Source organism: Peromyscus eremicus, chromosome X (genome assembly GCF_949786415.1).
Source record: "Peromyscus eremicus chromosome X, PerEre_H2_v1, whole genome shotgun sequence".
Taxonomy (NCBI): domain Eukaryota; kingdom Metazoa; phylum Chordata; class Mammalia; order Rodentia; family Cricetidae; genus Peromyscus; species Peromyscus eremicus.
The window spans coordinates 77,742,714-77,763,046 of record NC_081439.1 but is presented as its reverse complement, the minus strand read 5'-3'; the positions used below and the strand labels follow the sequence as shown (position 1 = coordinate 77,763,046).

At 34.5% G+C, this 20,333-nt stretch overlaps 1 protein-coding gene across 2 annotated transcripts in view; it reads right to left on the bottom strand.

Moving 5' to 3' along the window:
• Positions 1–20,333, bottom strand: part of Diaph2 (diaphanous related formin 2) — a 752,478-nt gene that overhangs the window by 684,297 nt on the left and 47,848 nt on the right. For both annotated transcript variants that reach the window (XM_059251575.1, XM_059251574.1), the window contains exons 2-3: positions 15,530–15,562; positions 12,786–12,962 (exon numbers count right to left, since the gene is read on the bottom strand). In XM_059251575.1, coding sequence (XP_059107558.1) covers positions 12,786–12,962; positions 15,530–15,562 — 210 coding nt within the window. The remainder of the gene's footprint in view (positions 1–12,785; positions 12,963–15,529; positions 15,563–20,333) is intronic.

Below are 20,333 nucleotides of genomic sequence, written 5' to 3'. Positions count from 1 at the left end.
TGTTGACTAAACAAACATAACTATTCATGATCTAATAGGTACAAGTAATTATAATGGAGGCATGTATAAGATCCTTTGAAAACATAGAACAGATGGTAAGGTCAGCAAAGATTCAGCCTGGATTTGAGTTAAAAAGGATGAGAAAAAATCTAACAGCCAGAAGACCAGTTAAAAGATTCCCAGTGGTCATCTGTCATTTTTGGCTGCCCAATAACATTTAGACATGCCTTCTACATTTTAATGCATCTTCACATTGTCAATTTCTCTTTAAAAAATGACTCCATATAAAATGCATTTGTCTACTTCTCTTATATATAATTTCAGTACAGACATGTGGCTTAGTCTTCACCAATGAAATGCATTTATAAAAGGTATAGACTCAGAAATAAACTATGTGAAGAAATAGGCCATGAACAGGCCATCCATCTTGCTGGTGTGGGTGGCAACAGAGATGACGTAGATAAGGAGCTGATGGCAGCAGCCACACATTTTTTACTTAGACAGACCAATTGGTTCTGGAGTGGCAACAGCTCCTTAATCAGACTATATTTCACTATGTGGCTCTACAAGCAATTCCTATATTGCCAGAGTCTATTGCTGCAACCCTCTTGGTTGAAGAACAAACTAATATTTCTTAATACTTAATCAACTTTTAAAAATATAGAACAGGTATTCTTACTATCAAAAAATGTGAGATAATGAAGCATTTCAAGTGAATACTGTTAACTGTCAAACTAAAGAAATGATAGCTGGATCAAAGGAAATTAATTTAAGAAGCATGCAAATGTTTCTTGAAGTCTGCATTTTTTTCAGGCTAAAATATACATACCAGCTTCAATTTATGTTCAGGTGACATCACTTAGACTCTATCTCTACCACTCTAAAATATTCTGAGGCTTCTCCTTCATCTTGAAATAACATACATCTATTCATCCGACCTTGGATTTTATGGTGTCACTGGCTAAGCACATCATTCCATAGCCTCATATTGTACTTGTTTTCATCAAAATTCCTATGTTCTCTCCACACATGTTGGACTATTTCTGTACTGCCTCAAAACATTCTGATGAAATTCCTGTCTGATATAAAATACTTACAATGAATCTACACCACCCAAGTGCAATCAACTGTGCAATTGTCAGCATATTATGGATTTGTAAACTTCCCAACATAGCCTGAAAGGATAGTAGTGCCATCTCTCCTTCCAGTGATATTTCTACATTAGTACCTCCATTTGATTTTTAATGGCACATACTACTGCAATCAAAGAAGAACGGCGTTGTCAGAAAACAGGCAAGAGATAAGAGGAATATAAGATTATACACCTCAGAGAATGTTGTCAAGATTGAGTATGATCATACATATCAAGCCTGGTGTACATTAACCATTACCCAGAGAATGATATCTCCCTCTAATGCTATCAATTGCCCACCCTCATTTTGCGACCTTTTTTTTTTTGCTTAACCCTTTATACTAGGTTGGCAGTGACTGTTACGCGTACTATATAATTTCATACTTCCCACAATTTTTCATATGATGCTGCTCCCTCTGCCACTTCTCCCTCTGTGAGCTGCTGCTCCCTACTTAATCCACATCTGGCCAGTTCTTACAACGCCCCATTTTGAAATGGGAACCTTCATCCTGTTCTTCCATACTAATTTTATTTATAATTAACACTTGTCATCGAACTATCACCATAAAACTCTAATGTAATTGAAGGCAGGAACGTACTTATCTCTGCAATCACAGCCAAGATCCTGGAAGTAAGCACTTACTGAATTTTTTTTGAGCCTGTGTGATATTTGAGAACTTTTCTTTAAATATTGTAAGTTGCCTCAGAATCATCAGCATTTTTTTCACTTATGAAATGGCTGCCTACATTTGTTAGGAATGGGTAGCATTCATATGAACAGAAGAGTCTATAATGACTCATTTGATTCTTATATAAATAAAAAACATACTACTAATTATGCAGCTGATACCTCCAAATCATTAACTCCAGCTTTATAATGCAATAATAAAACTAAATAGAGCAATACTCGTAACTCAATATTAACTCTAAACAGCATAATTGAATATGAAACTACTTCTGAACACAGAGTTCTTTGATAGTCAAAACACAAAGCAAGTTTTAAGCATATTTCATGTTTGTTTAATGTATCCACAATATATGAGGAATACAGTGTTAAAAATGATGTTGAAGTCTACTTAACTGATCACTTAGAATAGTTTTCAATTATACCATATTTGTAAATATCTCTTTTCTGTTTTCACATCTCATACAGTTATCTCTCTCTAGACACATTCCTTTATTTCATCAAATATTGTTTGAATTTTTATTGTTTTGCTTTTATTTCATTTATTTGTTTGTTTATTTGATTATTTATTTATTTTGGTGATGGGGCTTGAACTTCATACATATGCAGCACATTCTATAACACTGGCCTACACCTGTAACCCCAAACATGTAACACTAAAGTGATGAAGAAGAAACTATATAAAAGTACAGTCAGATGAGAAGGTTAAAAGTTATATCAGCTGAATATTACTTCATTTCATCTTTCATTCATTCTTTCTCATTCCTCTCTGGTTTTCTCTCTTTCCTCTACCTCCAAATCTTAGGCTAGAGAGATATGGATCTTTATAGAAAATTAATTAATGGCACCCTAGTACCTAAATTACACTAGTATCAACAATGAGTATAATTATTTTTAATGCTTTGTGTTTTAAAATTAGTAGAATTTTATAATATTATTTAAACAAATAATTTCCAAGGTTGTTTGAGTGGTAGGTAAGTTTGAGCTTGGTTGTATTCTGTTTTATCGATACAGGATTTTGCTGTGTAGCTCAGGCTAGCCTAGAACTCCTAATCCTTCTGCTTCAATCTCTCAGGTATACATGCCTATACCCAAAACTTTATTTTTATTCCATAACTCTAGCTTCTTTGAACAAAAAAAGAATAAAATATTTGCTTCTTAAAATCAAATGAAAATATCAGAGTTTTTTATGTAATTTAACAGGTGGCCAGTTAACCTGGCATTTATCAACTGCCTTAAGTTTTCAAAAGATTTGTGTAGCTCTATTAAACTATATACACTGTAGCCACATAACATATAAGAGCTCGGGTAGAAAAACAAAGTCAAATGGGTAAAGTGGAAAGATAGTACATCTGAATATAGAATGAGGCTAAAGGCAGAGGCAAAAGCATAATATTAAGGGAATATTAATAAGTTTGATACACAACTTCCTTATCTATTTCTTTTTTCAAGGTCCTGTTAGAGGCCTCCACCCGAGATCATGTATTACATAAAAAAAAAAAACTAGTATTTTCACGGCTAAATTGTTAATTGTGAGTACAATCTTCAAGCAATGTTTCTAGAGTAGAAAGATTACATAAAGGATCAACTACGGTTGAAAAATGGCAGTCATTCAAAAAAATTAAAGAAAAGATTTACTAGTACTTAACAGAGAATATACACTAGATTCCTCTTTGGATCCATAGGTTTGAATGGTACATGAGGTGGCTTAAAGGAGCAGTGAGATATTCACAATGCATATTTATTCATGTTCAGCATACTACAACACACTACAGTTAATGTTAAGTATATTTACTGATTATTTTATCTACTTTCAACCAAATAAGCCCTGAGAAAATGGAAACACAACTCTAAGTGATTGCTATAAAGACAAGAGATTGAAGATAATAGGATAATATCAATAATGCAAGCACAAGGGAATAAGAAGATAGGTGACTGCTACATCTCTTATTCGTAATTCTGAGTCTTTTATCCATTATCACATAGTAAAAATAACAAAAATCTAACTCTAATGAGCTGTCTCCATAAGACAGAAATGATTAAAGTAATCATTTGAAATAGTTACATATCAATCATGATGATGACCCTCACTTTATGTGCATATTATACTTTAAAATATTAGGCAAGGGTAGTAAAAATCCACCTCAAATTAACAGGCCATTGAAATCCTAGCAGCCAGAGCATGAAGGAAGCATCTTCAATTTTCTCAGCAATAATTAGAATCACATGATCTAAATCCTGTACCTTAGTGATAGTGTAATAATTTAATGGAACATGTTTATGCACCTCTTTTGAATTTTCTTTAATAGCAAGAAACAAAAGGCCTCACAGCAGCTTGGAAACATTTGGTAAAAGCAGCTGAAATAATAAATGCAAAACTAAAAAAATAAAATGCCTTCCTTGTCATCAAATACTTTCAGAAGACAGAAATCACTGTCAAAACAAACAAACAAAACATACTAATGTAGGTATTAGGAAAGTAACTCAAGTGTGGGATGGTTCACTATATAGCTGTTTTGTAAACTAGCTTATAGTTGTTTCAATACACACACACATATACACCACTTTTCTTGGGGTCACTAAGAGAACAATTTCACAGGGAAAACATATTGCCAAAATAAAAGCTGTAGTTAATATGATGCTTTCAGAAAAAAACACAAGTAGGAAGAATTCCTGAACACACTTACATGTGGAAAACTCCAACAGTCATTGCAGGAAGTATTTTAATCCAAAGTGCACAGGGTGCTACACAAATAAAGAGGTCAGCTTTTATTTAAAAAAAAAATAAAAAGACAATAAAATAAAAAAAATCAAGCCAGCTAGAGTGACATCTCACACCTATAAATCTTGCACTCTAGAAGCTGCAGAAGGAGGATCACAAGTCAAGGCCAGCCTCGGGTACCTGATGAGTTCCCAACTAGTCTCGGCTATAGAGTGAAACTATCTCAAAAATGCATAAAAAAAAATACAGTAAAATATTTACATAATTGTGAAATGAGGTAGGAAGCAGACATAAAAATATTTTCTCACTAACCATACTAAACAATGTAAGCTAGTATCAGAATGACCAATGTATGTTTCCCCTCACTCGTGGTTCTGAGATTTTATATAAATATGTAAAATCATGTATGTGTATTACATAAAAACAGATGTGAAGCTGTCTTGGGGGAAAAAAGGACTAATTTAAGTTGGGAGGATTAATAAAAGGGAAGCTAGGAGAATATGAAGAGGGCAAAAAAGCTAATCATATAATCTGTACTTGTATGAATACTTGAAAATACATTTTAAAAAGAAAGAATATATTTTCTCCCTATAAACACATCTCAGGTTATTGCAACATAAAGTATTTTAAAGCATAATTTAGGCATTTCTCTTTTAATTTAAGTTCAAGGGTACCCTGGGCTACATGAGATTGATCCAGTCTAATAGAGAAACAGAGTCAGATGGTAGAGGCCCACACTTTTAATCCCAGCACTAGGAATGTGGAGACAGTAATATAAGGCTGGAGGAGACAGGAGTCCCCCTTTGGTCTGAGGACTCCATAGAGGTAAGAAGTCTCTCTAGAGGCTGGCTCCTTTACCTCTCTGATCTTCCAGTATTTATCCCGATTATTATTAAGATCAATTAGAATTCACGATAGAGTCTAATTAGAAAGTTGATTAGCTTGGACTGTTTGGGAGGCACCCAGGCAGTGGGACCGGGACCTGTCCATAGTGCATGAGCTGGCTGTTTGAAACCTGGGGCTTATGCAGGGACACTTTGCTCAGCCTGGGAGGAGGGGACTGGACCTGCCTGGACTGAATCTACCAGGTTGAGCTGAATCCCCAGGGGAGTCTTTGCCCTGGAGGAGATGGGAATGGGGGGTGAGCTGGGGGTAAGGGGGGGGGAGGGAGGGGGAGGACAGGGGAATCCGTGGTTGATATGTAAAATTAAATTAAATTATAAAATTAAAAAAAACATAAAAAAAGAAAGAAAGAAAGAAGAAAAACAACCGAAAAAAAGAAAGTAACTGCTTTTCAAAGAACTTCATGTGGAATGACACATATTGGCTGACCCAACTTCTATATCAGTCTTCTGCTGAAATCACTGTTAATTCTTTCTTCTCAGGGCTAGATACTGTCTGGAGTAGACAGCCGTGAGGATGGGGATCTATATATGAATTACATAGAAGAGAAAATTGAAAGAGTCTATGTCTCTAATAGCATTAAAGATTCCTTCATTAAAACGCACTTGGACCCATTAATATACCTACTCATTGCACAGCTGGGTGTCGTCAAAGGAGACTGGAATTTACTTGTCCTGGTGAAGCTTGACTAATGGACTGGATTGATAAAAATCAATGCCCTGATTAAGTTTTTGCTAACTACTTACTTGTTCCATTTGAACTTGCTTTTTGTTTTATGTATTTTATGCATGTGAGTGTTTTGATGTGTAGTATATGTCCGTGTACCACGTTTGCCTGGTGGCTTCAGACATCAGATGAGGATGTGAGGTTCCCTGAGATGGGAGTTACAGATGGTTGTAAACTATCAAGTATGTGCTAGGATTTAAAACCAAAACCTCAGGAAGAGCACCCTGTGCTCTTAAGCACTGAGCCATCTCTTCAGCCCTGAACTTGGGCTTCTTTGTCAGCTTTTGGCTTTGACTATGACTTGATATAGCCAAATACCAAGATAAAATGAACTTTAGAGAAAAGTAGTCTAATTGTTGCCTGTTTTAAAGCAAGACATAAAAAGCATGGGCTCACTGTCGGCACCCAATAAAAACAATCATAAAAGCAAAGGCTTTTGTCTGAAGAAAGAAATTCATTGGGAAATCTCATTCATTTAAGGTTTTCTCAATCTTGACTACACCTTCATCTTATAAGGAACATAACACTAGCACATGTATATATACTCATAGTTTAATATCAGACATGTTGAGGTTACTTGCAGAAATATATATACATATATACTCACAAATGAATTCATACACACAAATTTATTTTTATATATACTATTTCCCAAGTGAGGAAGAAAAACCAAAAAGTTTAAACCACTGCATCAGTCCTAAGGTTACAAAGCTTTTTTGTAATATGTCAGTGCAAGGTAGTAAGTGTTCTAGGCTTTGCTCACTAAATAGTCTTTCTTTTTATTCTTTTCTGGGTTTGTTATTTTGTTTCAGTTTGGTTTGGTTTGGTTTAAGTTTTTGAGACAGGGCCTGTGTATCCCAGATTAGCCTTGAATTCTCTATATAGGCCAGGATAGCCTAAATTAGAATTACTTTTTTGCTACAGTACAGAGGAGACACAAAATAAGAATTTAAAAAAATAAAGACACAGCTGCATTCAACAAAATATCCTTTGTAGACAATGAAATTCATGTAATTTCCATGTGTTTTTGAACAATTTTCTCTTTAACCATTTAAAATATAAAGCATGAGGCAAGTGAAGTGGCCTTGAAGGGAAAGGCACTAGCCATACAAGTCTGGTGACCTGAGTTGGGCCCTGGGGAACCCATAGTAGGTGGAAGGAGAAAATCAACCTTTGCAAGTTGTCATTTTACCTCCACATACACACTGCAGCATGTGTGTATTCCTACCTGAATTCACACATCATACACACAGGGACAGACACAGACACACACACACACACACACACACACACACACACACACACACACACGCAGGCATGCATGCACATGCACACACAACTGTAATAAAATAAAAATATAAAACACAAAGCAACATTGTTAGCTTACAGACCATACAAAGTGAAGTCCTCCTGTGGGGAACAGTATCTTTGATATGTTTATGTCCTCTGAAACAAAAGAGCATCTAACATTCTGGCGAGAGCTGTCAAAGCAAGTTTACCAGGACTTGAAACTTGCTTTTTTGCTATTCCTTCTTTTCACAATGCCACCTTATGTTTTGATATGTCACCCTATCACTCCTTGATCGTCAGGATTTTCTTTGAGGTATTCGCTGCTCTCTCTTTTTCCAGAACTTAAAATAGTGCCTAGGATATTGGAACCCTTGAACTTTGATGAATTCCTCAAACTCTAAGAATGCACTGATGCCAGAAAACTAAAGACTGATAATTCAGAAGTGGACACTGGCTTTTCACATTTTCTTTCCAACTTCATCTACTTCTTTCCTGAGCCCCCATGAGAGGCTTAAAGGACTATATCCCCACTAAAGCAGCTGATCCACAGCTATCCTAGAACTAGGGAAGCCATGCTTACCTGTCTTCCTGCCTAAACTCTGCTCTCTGAGGGTTAAGGGGAGGTGCTGTATTTATTTCTAAACCTGCAGCCCATAGCATACTATCTAGTACATAGCACATAACAGCTAATAATTGCTAAAAATGTACTCATAACAAATATGAAAAATGCCCTTTTTAAAAAAGGTAGTATTTCAAGGCATTTCCATATGCAGACCTAGAAAAGAAGCAGTGGGTACTGAACTTGTCCCACTACATGAAATTGTAAACCTAGTTCTTTAATATCTCCTCCTTCAATGTCTGTCTCCCTTTCCCTTATGAACTTTTCACACTAATAACTGCAAAACAAAAATTAAACTGATCCAGATCCAGATTACTTTTGACATCTGTTACTGAGTGCTACTCCTTTACATGTTTCCCATACAATTCTTCACAGTAAAATAAAATGTAGAGCATAGTCTAAAAATGTGGGGTAAGGATGTAGGAAATTTAAACGTAACTGGTGGAAACTGGGCTGTATGAACAATTTCTTAGACTCTAATCATTTCTGACAACTATTCCATGACTTTTTTTAGATGTGAAGGCCTAGTTTACCAATAATGTATTTTATGGGAACTTAACTGCTAATTAAACTTACTTATGCTAAGATCACTCAAAGGTCCTCGGCCAAGCTAACCAACTTCTAAAAACCTGATGCTGAGTGAGAAAAAAAGATCCCTTAATAGCAGTCAAGGGAACATAATATGCTTTGGTTAAAGTAGGGCACCTGGTGTCCAGAGGCAATTCTTCTGTGTAAATTAATGAAGGGGAAAAGGAAAAGAACAAGATTAAAAGCTTTAGGATGACCTGTGAGAATTCTAACAGGTGGAATACAAAACTGATAATTAAGCACTTATTACATATAAGTATGCCATCATTAAATTATGCCAAAGATGCAAAGTACATCAAAATAATACAAAAAATAGTGTTTTGTCGTTTCATGCCTGGGCCATGAACATATAGTAAATAGAAACAATGCTGATTCTGAAAATAACACATTCATTGTAAGGCAATATTGGTCAAACTAAAAACAGCATACATACACAGTACAAGGAAACTTCTCTCAATAGATATAATCCTTTAAAAGTTTCCCATTTATCTTAGTTGTTAACTTTAAACCAAACCATGTTTCTCACAAAGGCTATTCCTGATAAATTTTATTATTTTAAATAGTGTGTTTATTTATTTTTTTTTAATTTTTATTTTGCAATACAATTCAGTTCTACATATCAGCCACAGATTCCCTTGTTCTCCCCCCTCCCGCCCCCCTCACCTTCCCCCCAGCCCGCCCCCCATTCCCATCTCCTCCAGGATATTCACACATATCACTGTTTCTGTTTTTCTATTCTCAATGATTATGTTGGCAACTGAACAATGATCAAGGTTTACATGATAAAGGAAAAACATACTACAAATGTTTATAGTATATATTCACTATGAAGATATGTACTCACTGAATATATTCGCTTACATTTATTTGACACTTATAAGTTTTTCAATTGATAAAAGCTGTATTTACCATGTACAACACACATTGTTCAGTAACTAAATGTAGCCCATTAATATATACTATTTCAAATAATTGTGTGCTAAGAACACTTTTTATTAAACCTTAACATTTTCAAAACAATGTATTATTAATTATAGTCATTACTTTGTACAATAGATCTCTGTAACTTATCCCCAATACCTAAGCAAACACTTATAATCCTTTGGCTATCATCTCACTACTTTTCTCCCAACAACTTCAACTCCTGTGTTAAAGCTAGTTTTTATTGTCATCTTGTCAAAATACAGAGTCTCCTGGAAATGGGGAATCTAAATAGAATAACTGACTCAGACTAGCAACCATGTCAATGAGGAATTGTCTTGACTAATAACTGATATGAGAGGACCCAGCCCACTGTGGGCATTGCCATCCCAGAGCATGTAGTCCTTCACTATTTAAGAAAACTAGCTCAGAGAAACCCTGTCTCGGAAAAAAAAAAAAAACAACAACAACAACAACAAGAAAGAAGAAGAAAACTAGCTAAGCATGAGTCTTGGAGTAAGCCAGTTAACAATATTCCTCCTTGGTTCTAGCCTCCAGCTTCCTATCCTGACTTCCCTCAGTGATTGACTGTTACCTAGAAGTAGACACTAAATCAAACCTTTACCTCCCCATGTTGCTTTGGCCATGATGTTTTTCACCGCAAGAGAAAAGCAAATTAGAACTCTACTATAACCACCACTCTACTCTCTAACTCTATGACATCAACTTCTTTAGATTCTGTACAACAGTGAGATCATCAATATTTGTTTTTCTGTGCCTAGTTTATTTCTCTTTTTATAAGACAAACTAATCCTACAATGTGATAACTCATCTCATACCTATTTGAATGGCCATGCTAAAAAAGACAAAAGATAACACCTATAGGCAAGGATATGGAAACAAGAGGACTCATTGTGTTGCTGATGGGAATCTAAATTAGCATTGTCATTATAGAAAATAATATAGTCATCATCAAATAGTAAATAACATAATGCAGTAGTCACACTACTGGATATAAACACATTTTGTTGTCAATATACAAGTATATAATATTTTTATGTAGGTGACAATGATATATATGATATGCAACAAATTAAATAATAAAACAAAATTATATTTCCTATAAAACATATTTGTTTAATATCCTCCTCAAAAGCCCTATGGAAAAAAAAAACAATTCCATTAGGGAAAAATGTAGTACTAACTTATACATTTGCTTAAACAACATTAATGAATCCAACAAATTCTTCTACAAAATATCATACATTTAAAGATTTGTTTAAAAGATAACATTCTAGTAAACATTAGAATTAACATGAAATCATAAAACATAATTATGCAATGTTATAGTTTATATGGTACCTACAAGTTGTAAATTAATGGGAATCACTATTGCACAGGGTTTCAAGCCTATAAAAGGCATGTGTGCAACTTAGAGAAAAGTAGTAGAAATATGACAGTTTTTGAGATGGATTGAGATAGGATGCCTCTATGTAGCTAGCTTCTTAACTACAATCCTCCTCCCTCAGCCTCCAGAGCATTGATATTACAGGCATGCACAATGACACCAGGCAATACAATAGCTTTACACTGAATAAAATGGGGGGACCAAGGTCTAAGTAGGTAAAAAAAGAACGGGAACTATTTATATACACAGATATAACAAGCAAAACAGTTTAGTTAGTGCAGAGTCTAAAAGCAAGGTACATGTGGTAGTAGAGACCCATGAATATTCCCTTCTGATCCTTTCATTTTATTCCATAAATTAGGCAACAAAGTCATCAACAGAAAAATACAGGAAGAGTTTTAATATTTCAGCAGCAAACATGTGAAATAGTCACCTAAGGCCACAGGTGTAAGAACAGTGGGGTCATTTAAAATGACTGTCTAAAGACATAAAGGCCCATGTGCTTTGGAAAAGGAATCTGTCTCAGAATTACGAGAGGTATACTGGATAAGAAGCAAAGCCTGGAAAATGGGCAGAAGAACAGTTAGGAAGCAATCTTAGTAGCTACAAGAAATAACTACAAGAAGGACTGTCTAAGCAATGAGGAAAGGCAGCCAGTAGATGAGAAAGGACATAGATCCAACAGTTGTTACAGGAGCTGAACCAATAGGATTTGACCAGCAACTAAGAGTTAAATGAGAAAAATGGATGGAGTAGAACATAAACCCATACTGCTGAACTTTAAAAAACCTGAATATGGCAAGGGCACTGAACCCAGAAGACACTATCAATGCTGCAAAAGTACTAGCTAAACTGATCAGCAACTTAAAGCTATAAACTTAAGTTTTGAGTGAAAGAGAAAAGACTGAAAAAGACAAAGTGTTATTAACAAAATAATCTCAAAGAATGTTTCTGGGTTTATTGTTATTGTCATTGTTTCAGGCAATTAAGTCAGGACAAAGGAATAGGAAACAGGAACAATTGAGTGACTGAGAAATATTAATAATTAAAGATGGAATAGGGCTTGTTTGACAAAGGAAGGGATGAGACAAATGTTACTGCATTCTTTATATAAAATGTATGTTGATGTGTAAGAAGAGAATGTTAAATTAACAAATCATGTTTTGATATCTCTAAAAGAGATCTATCTGGTCAAGCTAACCAATGTGAGATGGCCCAATACTTCATTTATCCCCTTTCCAGACATAAAGTGTTGAATAATCCAAGTATTATGTTTATTATTTTAGAAATAATTTAGGCCACACAAAAAGAAATATAAATACTCCACAAAATGTAAATTGTATGACTGCTGATAATATAAGAAAACAGAAAGAATTAATTCCTTACTTCCAATTACTATTTTGTTGTTTATTTTACACTCTGTCTTCCCAACTGTATTTCATATAATCAACAGGCCTTGTAGACTTGGGTGCACTTCGCTTTGGACCAGCAAGCACACAAATTAGTTAATTGAAAAATTGATTTGGTGTACCACAAACTACAAAATACTAAAAGACGAAGAGCAATAAATCTGTCGCTGATTTTAGGCACTCTGACTAGAACAGATAGGCATTCTAGCAAACAAATAAATAAACAAATCCAGATATTCTTGGAAATGCTTCTGTTTTGTCAACAAGGGTTGATGTTGTCCTTTATATGACATAAACAGTCCATCACAAACATCCCTATTTAAAATGCAGTGCTATGCTAGACATAGTTTAAAATGACAATGAAATTAGAGGTTGAACTCACCATCATTTTCTCAAAGAGGTCCAGAACTTCCTTTTCAGACAAATTCAGAGATCGTTCATCATATAATGGCTGAGCTGCTGGAAACTCAGTCATCGCGGCTTGAGAATCAATAGGATGTTGAATAAGAGGTTTTTCTTTTTTGACGGTAGATTTTCTGAAACTTGTAATTCGGTCACGCTGCAGAGAAAAAATAAAAAGCCCTAAGAAAAAGATCAGGAGCCAGAAACATGAAGAATGGAAGCATCAAAATGGCACTTAGTATAATATATATTATTATAGTCTCTTGACAAAAACGTTATTGTAAGCAGCAAGCTCCAGTTAGAGATTGGACTATTTTGCAACCTTGAAGTGGTTATTAAGCTTCAGAAGTCTGGGAGTGAAAAAAACGTGCCTCAAAAGTAAAACTTAGTCATTTGTCATTTCTGTTTTGCAAAGGAAGAGACACTTTTGATCAAAATCTTGTGGCTGTTTCTGGGAGAATGGGTCTTTGGTGCCAACTTCATGCTATGGAAAGAGAGAAAGAAAACAGAGATACTGATTGCAAACTCAAAGGGAAATTTAGGGTAATGTTTTTCTTCTGCATACTGCAAAAATTGTAACAAGTATATATGAATAACTGTCAGTGTAGCAGTTGAATAAACTGAATAGCATGGAGTCTGAAGACAGATACAGTGAGTTCAAATCCAAGCTGAAAAATCAGTATATCAGAATCAGTCATCGGGAAATTATTTTCTGTCACTGTTTCCTCTTTACACTATAGGTTAATTGTGAAAGCCAAATACACTTGCTGTGTGTCGATGCTATTACTTACTGTTATTACTATATTCCTCAACTTTTTCCTTCCCAAATATTTGGCACTAATAGAAAGTGGGAAAAAAAAAGCTAAAGCACTCATTCCATTTGCTGGAAATGTAAACAAATATCTTTCTCATCCATATATTATTCTAATGAACTCACTACTTTATGGGTATTTCCTTTAAACCACTGATACCATATACAATCTCTAACAATTAGCTTGCTCTTTTCATACCAAGGGAGTCAAGGACTTTGGCTGTATATCAACAGGCCATTTGATTTGAAAGCTACCAAATATTTGACATCAAACATTAGTAACATTCATAAAACTGAAGGCAACTCAGTTTTATTCTGGTGTCTGTTAGAAAGCACATGCAATATCACCAGGTCACATTAAGCAAGCAGGCATGTTAGCTATGAGGACAGTGAATGTGCACTGCCATGTTACCACAGTCCTTTTAAATAACCTTAAGAATACAAAAACATTACAAACATTACTACAGTTTTTATGTAAAACTTTGTTGACACTCTAAGAGAACATGTGCTTTATTTTACTGATTGAAATAATGTTTTTTTAAACCATAACATGTACTTTGAAGAAAGCAGTCTTAAGCAGCTTAGTTAGGATTACAAAAATTATTTGAGTATATGGTTGCTTACAGAGAGATTATAGAAACCACAATATTTTAGAGCTGGGAAGAAAAATGAAATAGCATCTAAACCAACTCCCTCAATTCACAGAACAGGTAACTCACTTAAACACATGAGTCCCTGGTTCCAGTCTTGGCTTTCACATTATAATTATTTCTTTAAAATTATTTGAACTGTATTATTAAATTTTGTTTTAACTCTTTGAGGGCAGCTAAGTTGGTTTAGATAGGTAGTATCTTCACACAACTCAAGAAAAATAATTTTAGTAATCCCAAATAAACTGGTTCAATTTTTACTTAAAGATATGGTGGACATGAAAGCATTTAAATATGCAACTGGCCATTAAATTAACATATCTCTTCTCCATTCACTTCATATCAATTAAAAATATTTATACAGTCCAGGCTTTTGTTCTGAGTATCGGCATTACTAACATATAGATTTAATATGTCTATGTCCTTCATTTTAGTGCAAAAAAGAAAAAATGCTTTTTTATTTCAGTTGTATTTTGGTAAGAAGATGAACTCAAGCTGTCTGTCTACTTTCATCTCCTTAGAGCAGGAACATTGTTTTACATCTTTTGTAGATCGGTAACTTCTTGCAGAAAAAAAAAATGAAACTGCTTAAAATACTATACAAGAAAGTTTAAGTATAAAGAGCGCATTTAAATATTAGGTTATAAATTTTAATAAGAATTACTACTGCAGTCTGAGCTTGAAAACCTGTAAGTTTTGAAATTCAACAGCACAAATCTGAATAAGATAATGAACTTAATTTTTTTTGATTTGTAAATAATTTTTCTAATATTATTATTTAATGTATTCACAATTTATTTGGTTATCAAAATAGAAAATGTTCATGTTTTCCAGGGTCCACATTTATGCACCAAACTTTAAAATACTGTTTTGGTATATATTAGGATGATAAAAATATGTAATTTAGCTGGGATCTAACCCAACTGTTTATGTAAGTTGCTTCTGTTTTTGAGGAAGAGTGAGGCATGGGGTAGCCCTGGCTAACCTAGAACTCCCTATGTACCTCCAACTTGCAATAATCCTCTTTTAGCCTCTGGAGTGCTAGAATTACAGATATGCACCTTTATGCCTAGATACAGTTGTTTATGTTAATATGTGAAAAAGGAGAAATTACTCTATTGGTAATTATCCTATTCTGTTCTATTTTTTAAATATTTAGTTACTTTATATGTTGCATATATCCATGCTTTAATGTCCACTTTTTTTAAATGAAAATGTAACATGCATAAGCAATGCAATAACATGCTACTCACACCACCTTACCACATCATCTGCCAAAGTTTTTATTTGAATGTTCTATTGAAACCAAAAGGAAACAAACAAACAAAAAAAAAACAGTCAGATAAGAGAAATTCCTAGATCAAACAAGACAACAACTGAATGAATTGAATGATTCTCATTGTTTATCAAATATAAATTGTCAAAAAAATTACGAAGTTCAACATTCAAATAATATATCCATTACAAAATGAAGAAAATTGTAGGAATTACAAATGAAGGCTTGGCTGGGGGAAGGGTTATCTATTTGTCTTTAAATATGGATGCTAAGATCCCCCTTTCACATCTGGCTCAGTATAACAGTGTTCAAATATGACAAATGAGTCAGTGAAATTATCTTCCTTTACAGACTTTGAAAAGGTTAGGTAATGAATATTATTTTAAAGATGATTAAATTAAAATAAAAAATAACAGTAGCAATGTCACATATAGCCACCATTACTTAGTGAGTAAAATGTTAAAATATAACAAAACTAACAATTCAATAAACTTCAGGATTCAAAGGGTATTTCAAAGTCTTACAATAGCATACAGTCAGTATAAATTCTAGATCTCACCATTTAAGTATAGCCACACATCACTTCATGATGATGATATGTTTATAGAAATGTACAATAAGTGACTTCATTGTTAGGCAAACATCACAGAACATACTTAAGCAAACAAGGATGTCATTAGATGATATATTATTACAGAATCACCATATGTGTAGTCCCATCTCTGTCTCAGACTCCTCATGGAGCACATGACAGTACAGTGAAATGTCATTTAAAACATAGATTTAGGGAAGAACCATTCCACAATAGTTAGAAATTGAATTTAGCCCTTCTAACTTTTTTCATAATCTTGTTTCTTACAGAAGAAGCTGAATAAAGTATATTTAACATGGTTGTGGATGTTGGCATGTATTTTTACTAAGTAAAATACAGTGCTTTCACTGCAGAGAATTCCATTGTGAGTTTTCAATAAGTCAAAACTGCTTGTCTCAAAATCTCAGGAAATTGCCTACAATTACTACTATCCTCTCTGTGCTATTAAAGATAACCCTTCCCTAGAACAGCTGCTGCAAATGTACTAGTGCATGAATAGATCTTCTTTGTATTTTGAATTCTTCGATTCCCTCAGGAATTTAAACTTCTAATCCCTGTTCTAAATCATCATAAACCACAACCAATCTTTATTGCCTTGGAAAAACAAAAGAGGGGCTTGGAAGATGGCTTAGGAGGTAAATTGCTTACTGAACAAGTGGGAAAACCTGAGATTGAAACCCACCTTAAGCCAGGTGCAGTACGGTGCATCTATAATACCAGTACTCTGACGATAAAATGACAGGAGAACCCATGATAGCTAGTGAGCCAACTAACCATGCAGGAAGGAACAACAAAGAGGCCCTGTCTCAAACAACATAAAGAGGTGAGGACCTAGAAACACCCAAAGCTGTTCTCTGACCTCCATTCACGCATGAACATGCTCTTGAATGTACGTATACACACACACACACACACACACACACACACACACACACACACACACAACATACACACAGAGGCACATGCACATGCCCACCACATACATACACACATTTAAGCGCCCACACAGACACACACATGCCCACACATACATGCATGTGCTCCCCTGCACACACAAATGCATCATACACAAGCACAAAAGATAAAAATAGGGATTATTTACATCAAAACTAAAGCAATCTTTAAAAGATTAATTCACCTTAGAACTTTCTCCACCTACTATTTTCTCTTGAGTTTCTGTGGTGGGTTACAGAAAATTTCCATGCACAGTGGTAGACTTGATTTCTTGTAAAGCACAATTACAGACCTGAAGTGACCCTGCTAACATCTGACATGAGCCTGTCCACCTGGGTTTTTGAGATAGATTACATAACTCTTTAAGCAACTTCTGCTTTCCTTTTCTTCCATTCCTTTGGGGTTATAAAGTTATGATTGGAAACATCTATATCTCTAAAGCAAGAATATAAATTAGAAGAAAAATGATTTGCTTTAGTCAAATTCCCTAAGTTAAGGTACATGTATGTCAGAAATGCTTCAAATTTGTATCTCAATTGAACACATGTTGACAATTTAATCAGTGGAGACAAACACAAGAAAAATAGAAATGTTATCTTTTCACTTGGTTTTACAGGAAGAATATTCTCACAGTTCTCTATTTTTGAATTGATGTTCTTTTTGTTGGGTGGAATATAAGATAATCTGAGTAAAAATTTCATTTTACAAATAAAAGTGTACCATTTATGCTAATGATACCACTGCATTCCATTTGTCTATGCTTAAGACTTCTACATTACATCAATCTTCATTTCCAATAGGCTAAAGACTAACTGTTCAGTAAACACACACACACACACACACACACACACACACACACACACACACACACAACCTCTACCTCAAACTACCATCAGCTCTTACTCAGATTTTCTTAGCAACCTCCTATCTTGTTTCCCTTATTTTATCTTTGTTCTCTTACAGTGAGTTTTGAAAAAGGTAAAGTTTTGAAAACCAAAGTCATTTCACTCCCCAGCTCAAACCTGCAATGACTCTATTTTCCCTTCCAAAGCAACTCAGAGTCATTACAGTGACTGCAAGACCCCTGACCTTACTTCTTACTGCTGCTTCTTCATTCAACTAGCTCCATTCACACTAACCACCTCACTGCTCCCAAGAAAAGCAATCACCCACAGGAATTCACTCTTCGCTCTGCCTGCCACTCTCATTTCTGTTATCTGTACAACTTGCTCCTTAATCCCCCTAGCAATGTTTTTTTCTCAGTAAGGCCTACTCTGGTAACACTCTTTTAGTAATAATGTGGGCCTAATCCCCACATTCCCTTGTTGTTCTTTCTTTCTTCCAATAAAATTTAATATACCAATCTATTGTTATTCATTGTGTGCTGGCTTTTGCTTTGTTTTCTCTAGTGCTGGGGATGTAACCCATGGCCTTGTACATGTTAAGCAATCGCTCTTCCACTGAGCTACAGCCCCAACCATTTACTATCTGTTCTGCTCACTATAATATGAGCTGTATAAGGATAGGGTTTCTTTTCCGTCTGGTTTGGGGCTGTGTTTCTGATGCCTAAAACAATGTTTGGTACACTAAGGCTCAATAATGATTATGACTGACTCTCACACTCCCTTTCATAAATATTTAATGCCTCTTGGTACTGTAAGGACTAATAACCCAAAGGCATTCAAGCACTGTATGACTTGGCCCCAGGCCACCTGCTACTTCTTCCCTCTTGACCCTTGCACTACATAAAACAAAAACTGAAATCTTTTACCTAGTGCATGTCCTATGATGTCCTGTTTGTAACTTTGCTGATCCCTTGACATGGAATGTTTATTATATTTCTATTTCTAGAGTGCCTCTTAAATTTAAAATTTGACTATTGGCAAACCAAATGTGGAACCCTGGTTGAAAATAAAACTGGAGAATGACTGTGCTCTATTTTATTCTTGAAGAATTTTTTTTCCTAATACTTACTTTCATGAATGATAGAGCACCCCAAGGCACAAAGCAAATTACATACACGTAAAAAATTATCCCAATTACTTATGATAGAGAGCCATAAAGAAAAACTCTGCTCTTGATTTCTTGATTTATAAATTTTATTCTACTACAGAACATACATTCTATATAAATGTGAACATTTACTGTAATATGGCTATTTTCTAATACATTTCTCTCACTAAAATATTTGCTTTCAGGAGCTAGAGAAATGGCTTAGCAGTTCAGAGCACATGCTACTTTTGTAGACTATCCAAGTTCAGTATCCAGCACCCACATCTCCCAAAGATCCAACACCTTTTCTGATCCTGCAGACTGCTTTGGGGAAAGATTAAACCAATCACCTTCATATGAAGTGATCTTGAAAACACATTCCACAGAAAAACAGTATTTTTAAAAAAATAGATAAACATCATTTCATTTCTAAATGTTCTTTTAGAAAAAGTTCTCAAATCATTTCTGAATTTAATTTATACAGACGTAAATATCTTTCCCTCAAACCACATGGAAGTAAACATGGGTCTTACTCCTTTGTACAAACTATAGAGATATATATATATACATGGACTTAAAAAAAATAAAAAACCAAAAGATAAAAGTGACCCCAAAAATTGGAATCACAGCCTTGAATTAAAAGCACTGATTAAAGTCATTTTGGTAAGTTTTTGTTTTGCAAATCTAATGATAATGGTCATTACAGTGGGGGTTTATTACATCAATAAGTATAGTGACCATATATTTTCATTAAATTCAACTCTGAAGAAGCAATCAAACTATGCATTAGTCAAGCAATCAGAGTTTATTAAACTTCATTTATGATGAGCTATATTAAATATAACAGTGCAGTATTATATAGTATTATCTAATTATAAAAGAATTGCTCTAGAATCTCAACCCCTTAAGAATAAGAGAAATGGTGGACTTACTCATAAACTCTAATGTTGAAGTTCTGATTGCAATGCAAAAGATCATTATTGCAAGAAAATTAAGTTTTAATTTTCTCAATCAGGCAGAAATTAACAAAAGCAGCAAGATGTAAAGAGTCAACTCTCTCATGGCTAATGTTACATGGAAATACAATGCTTTTATAAACATTGTGCAATTAGTCTAGCACCACAGAAATTGGGCAACAAAATTGGATGTAATTCAAAAGCCTCACCGTCAACTCAAAAACTCAATCACTGTATTTAACAACTTTCTTCTCTTTTAAAGAAAATCAATAAGTTGACCATTACAACAAAGATGAA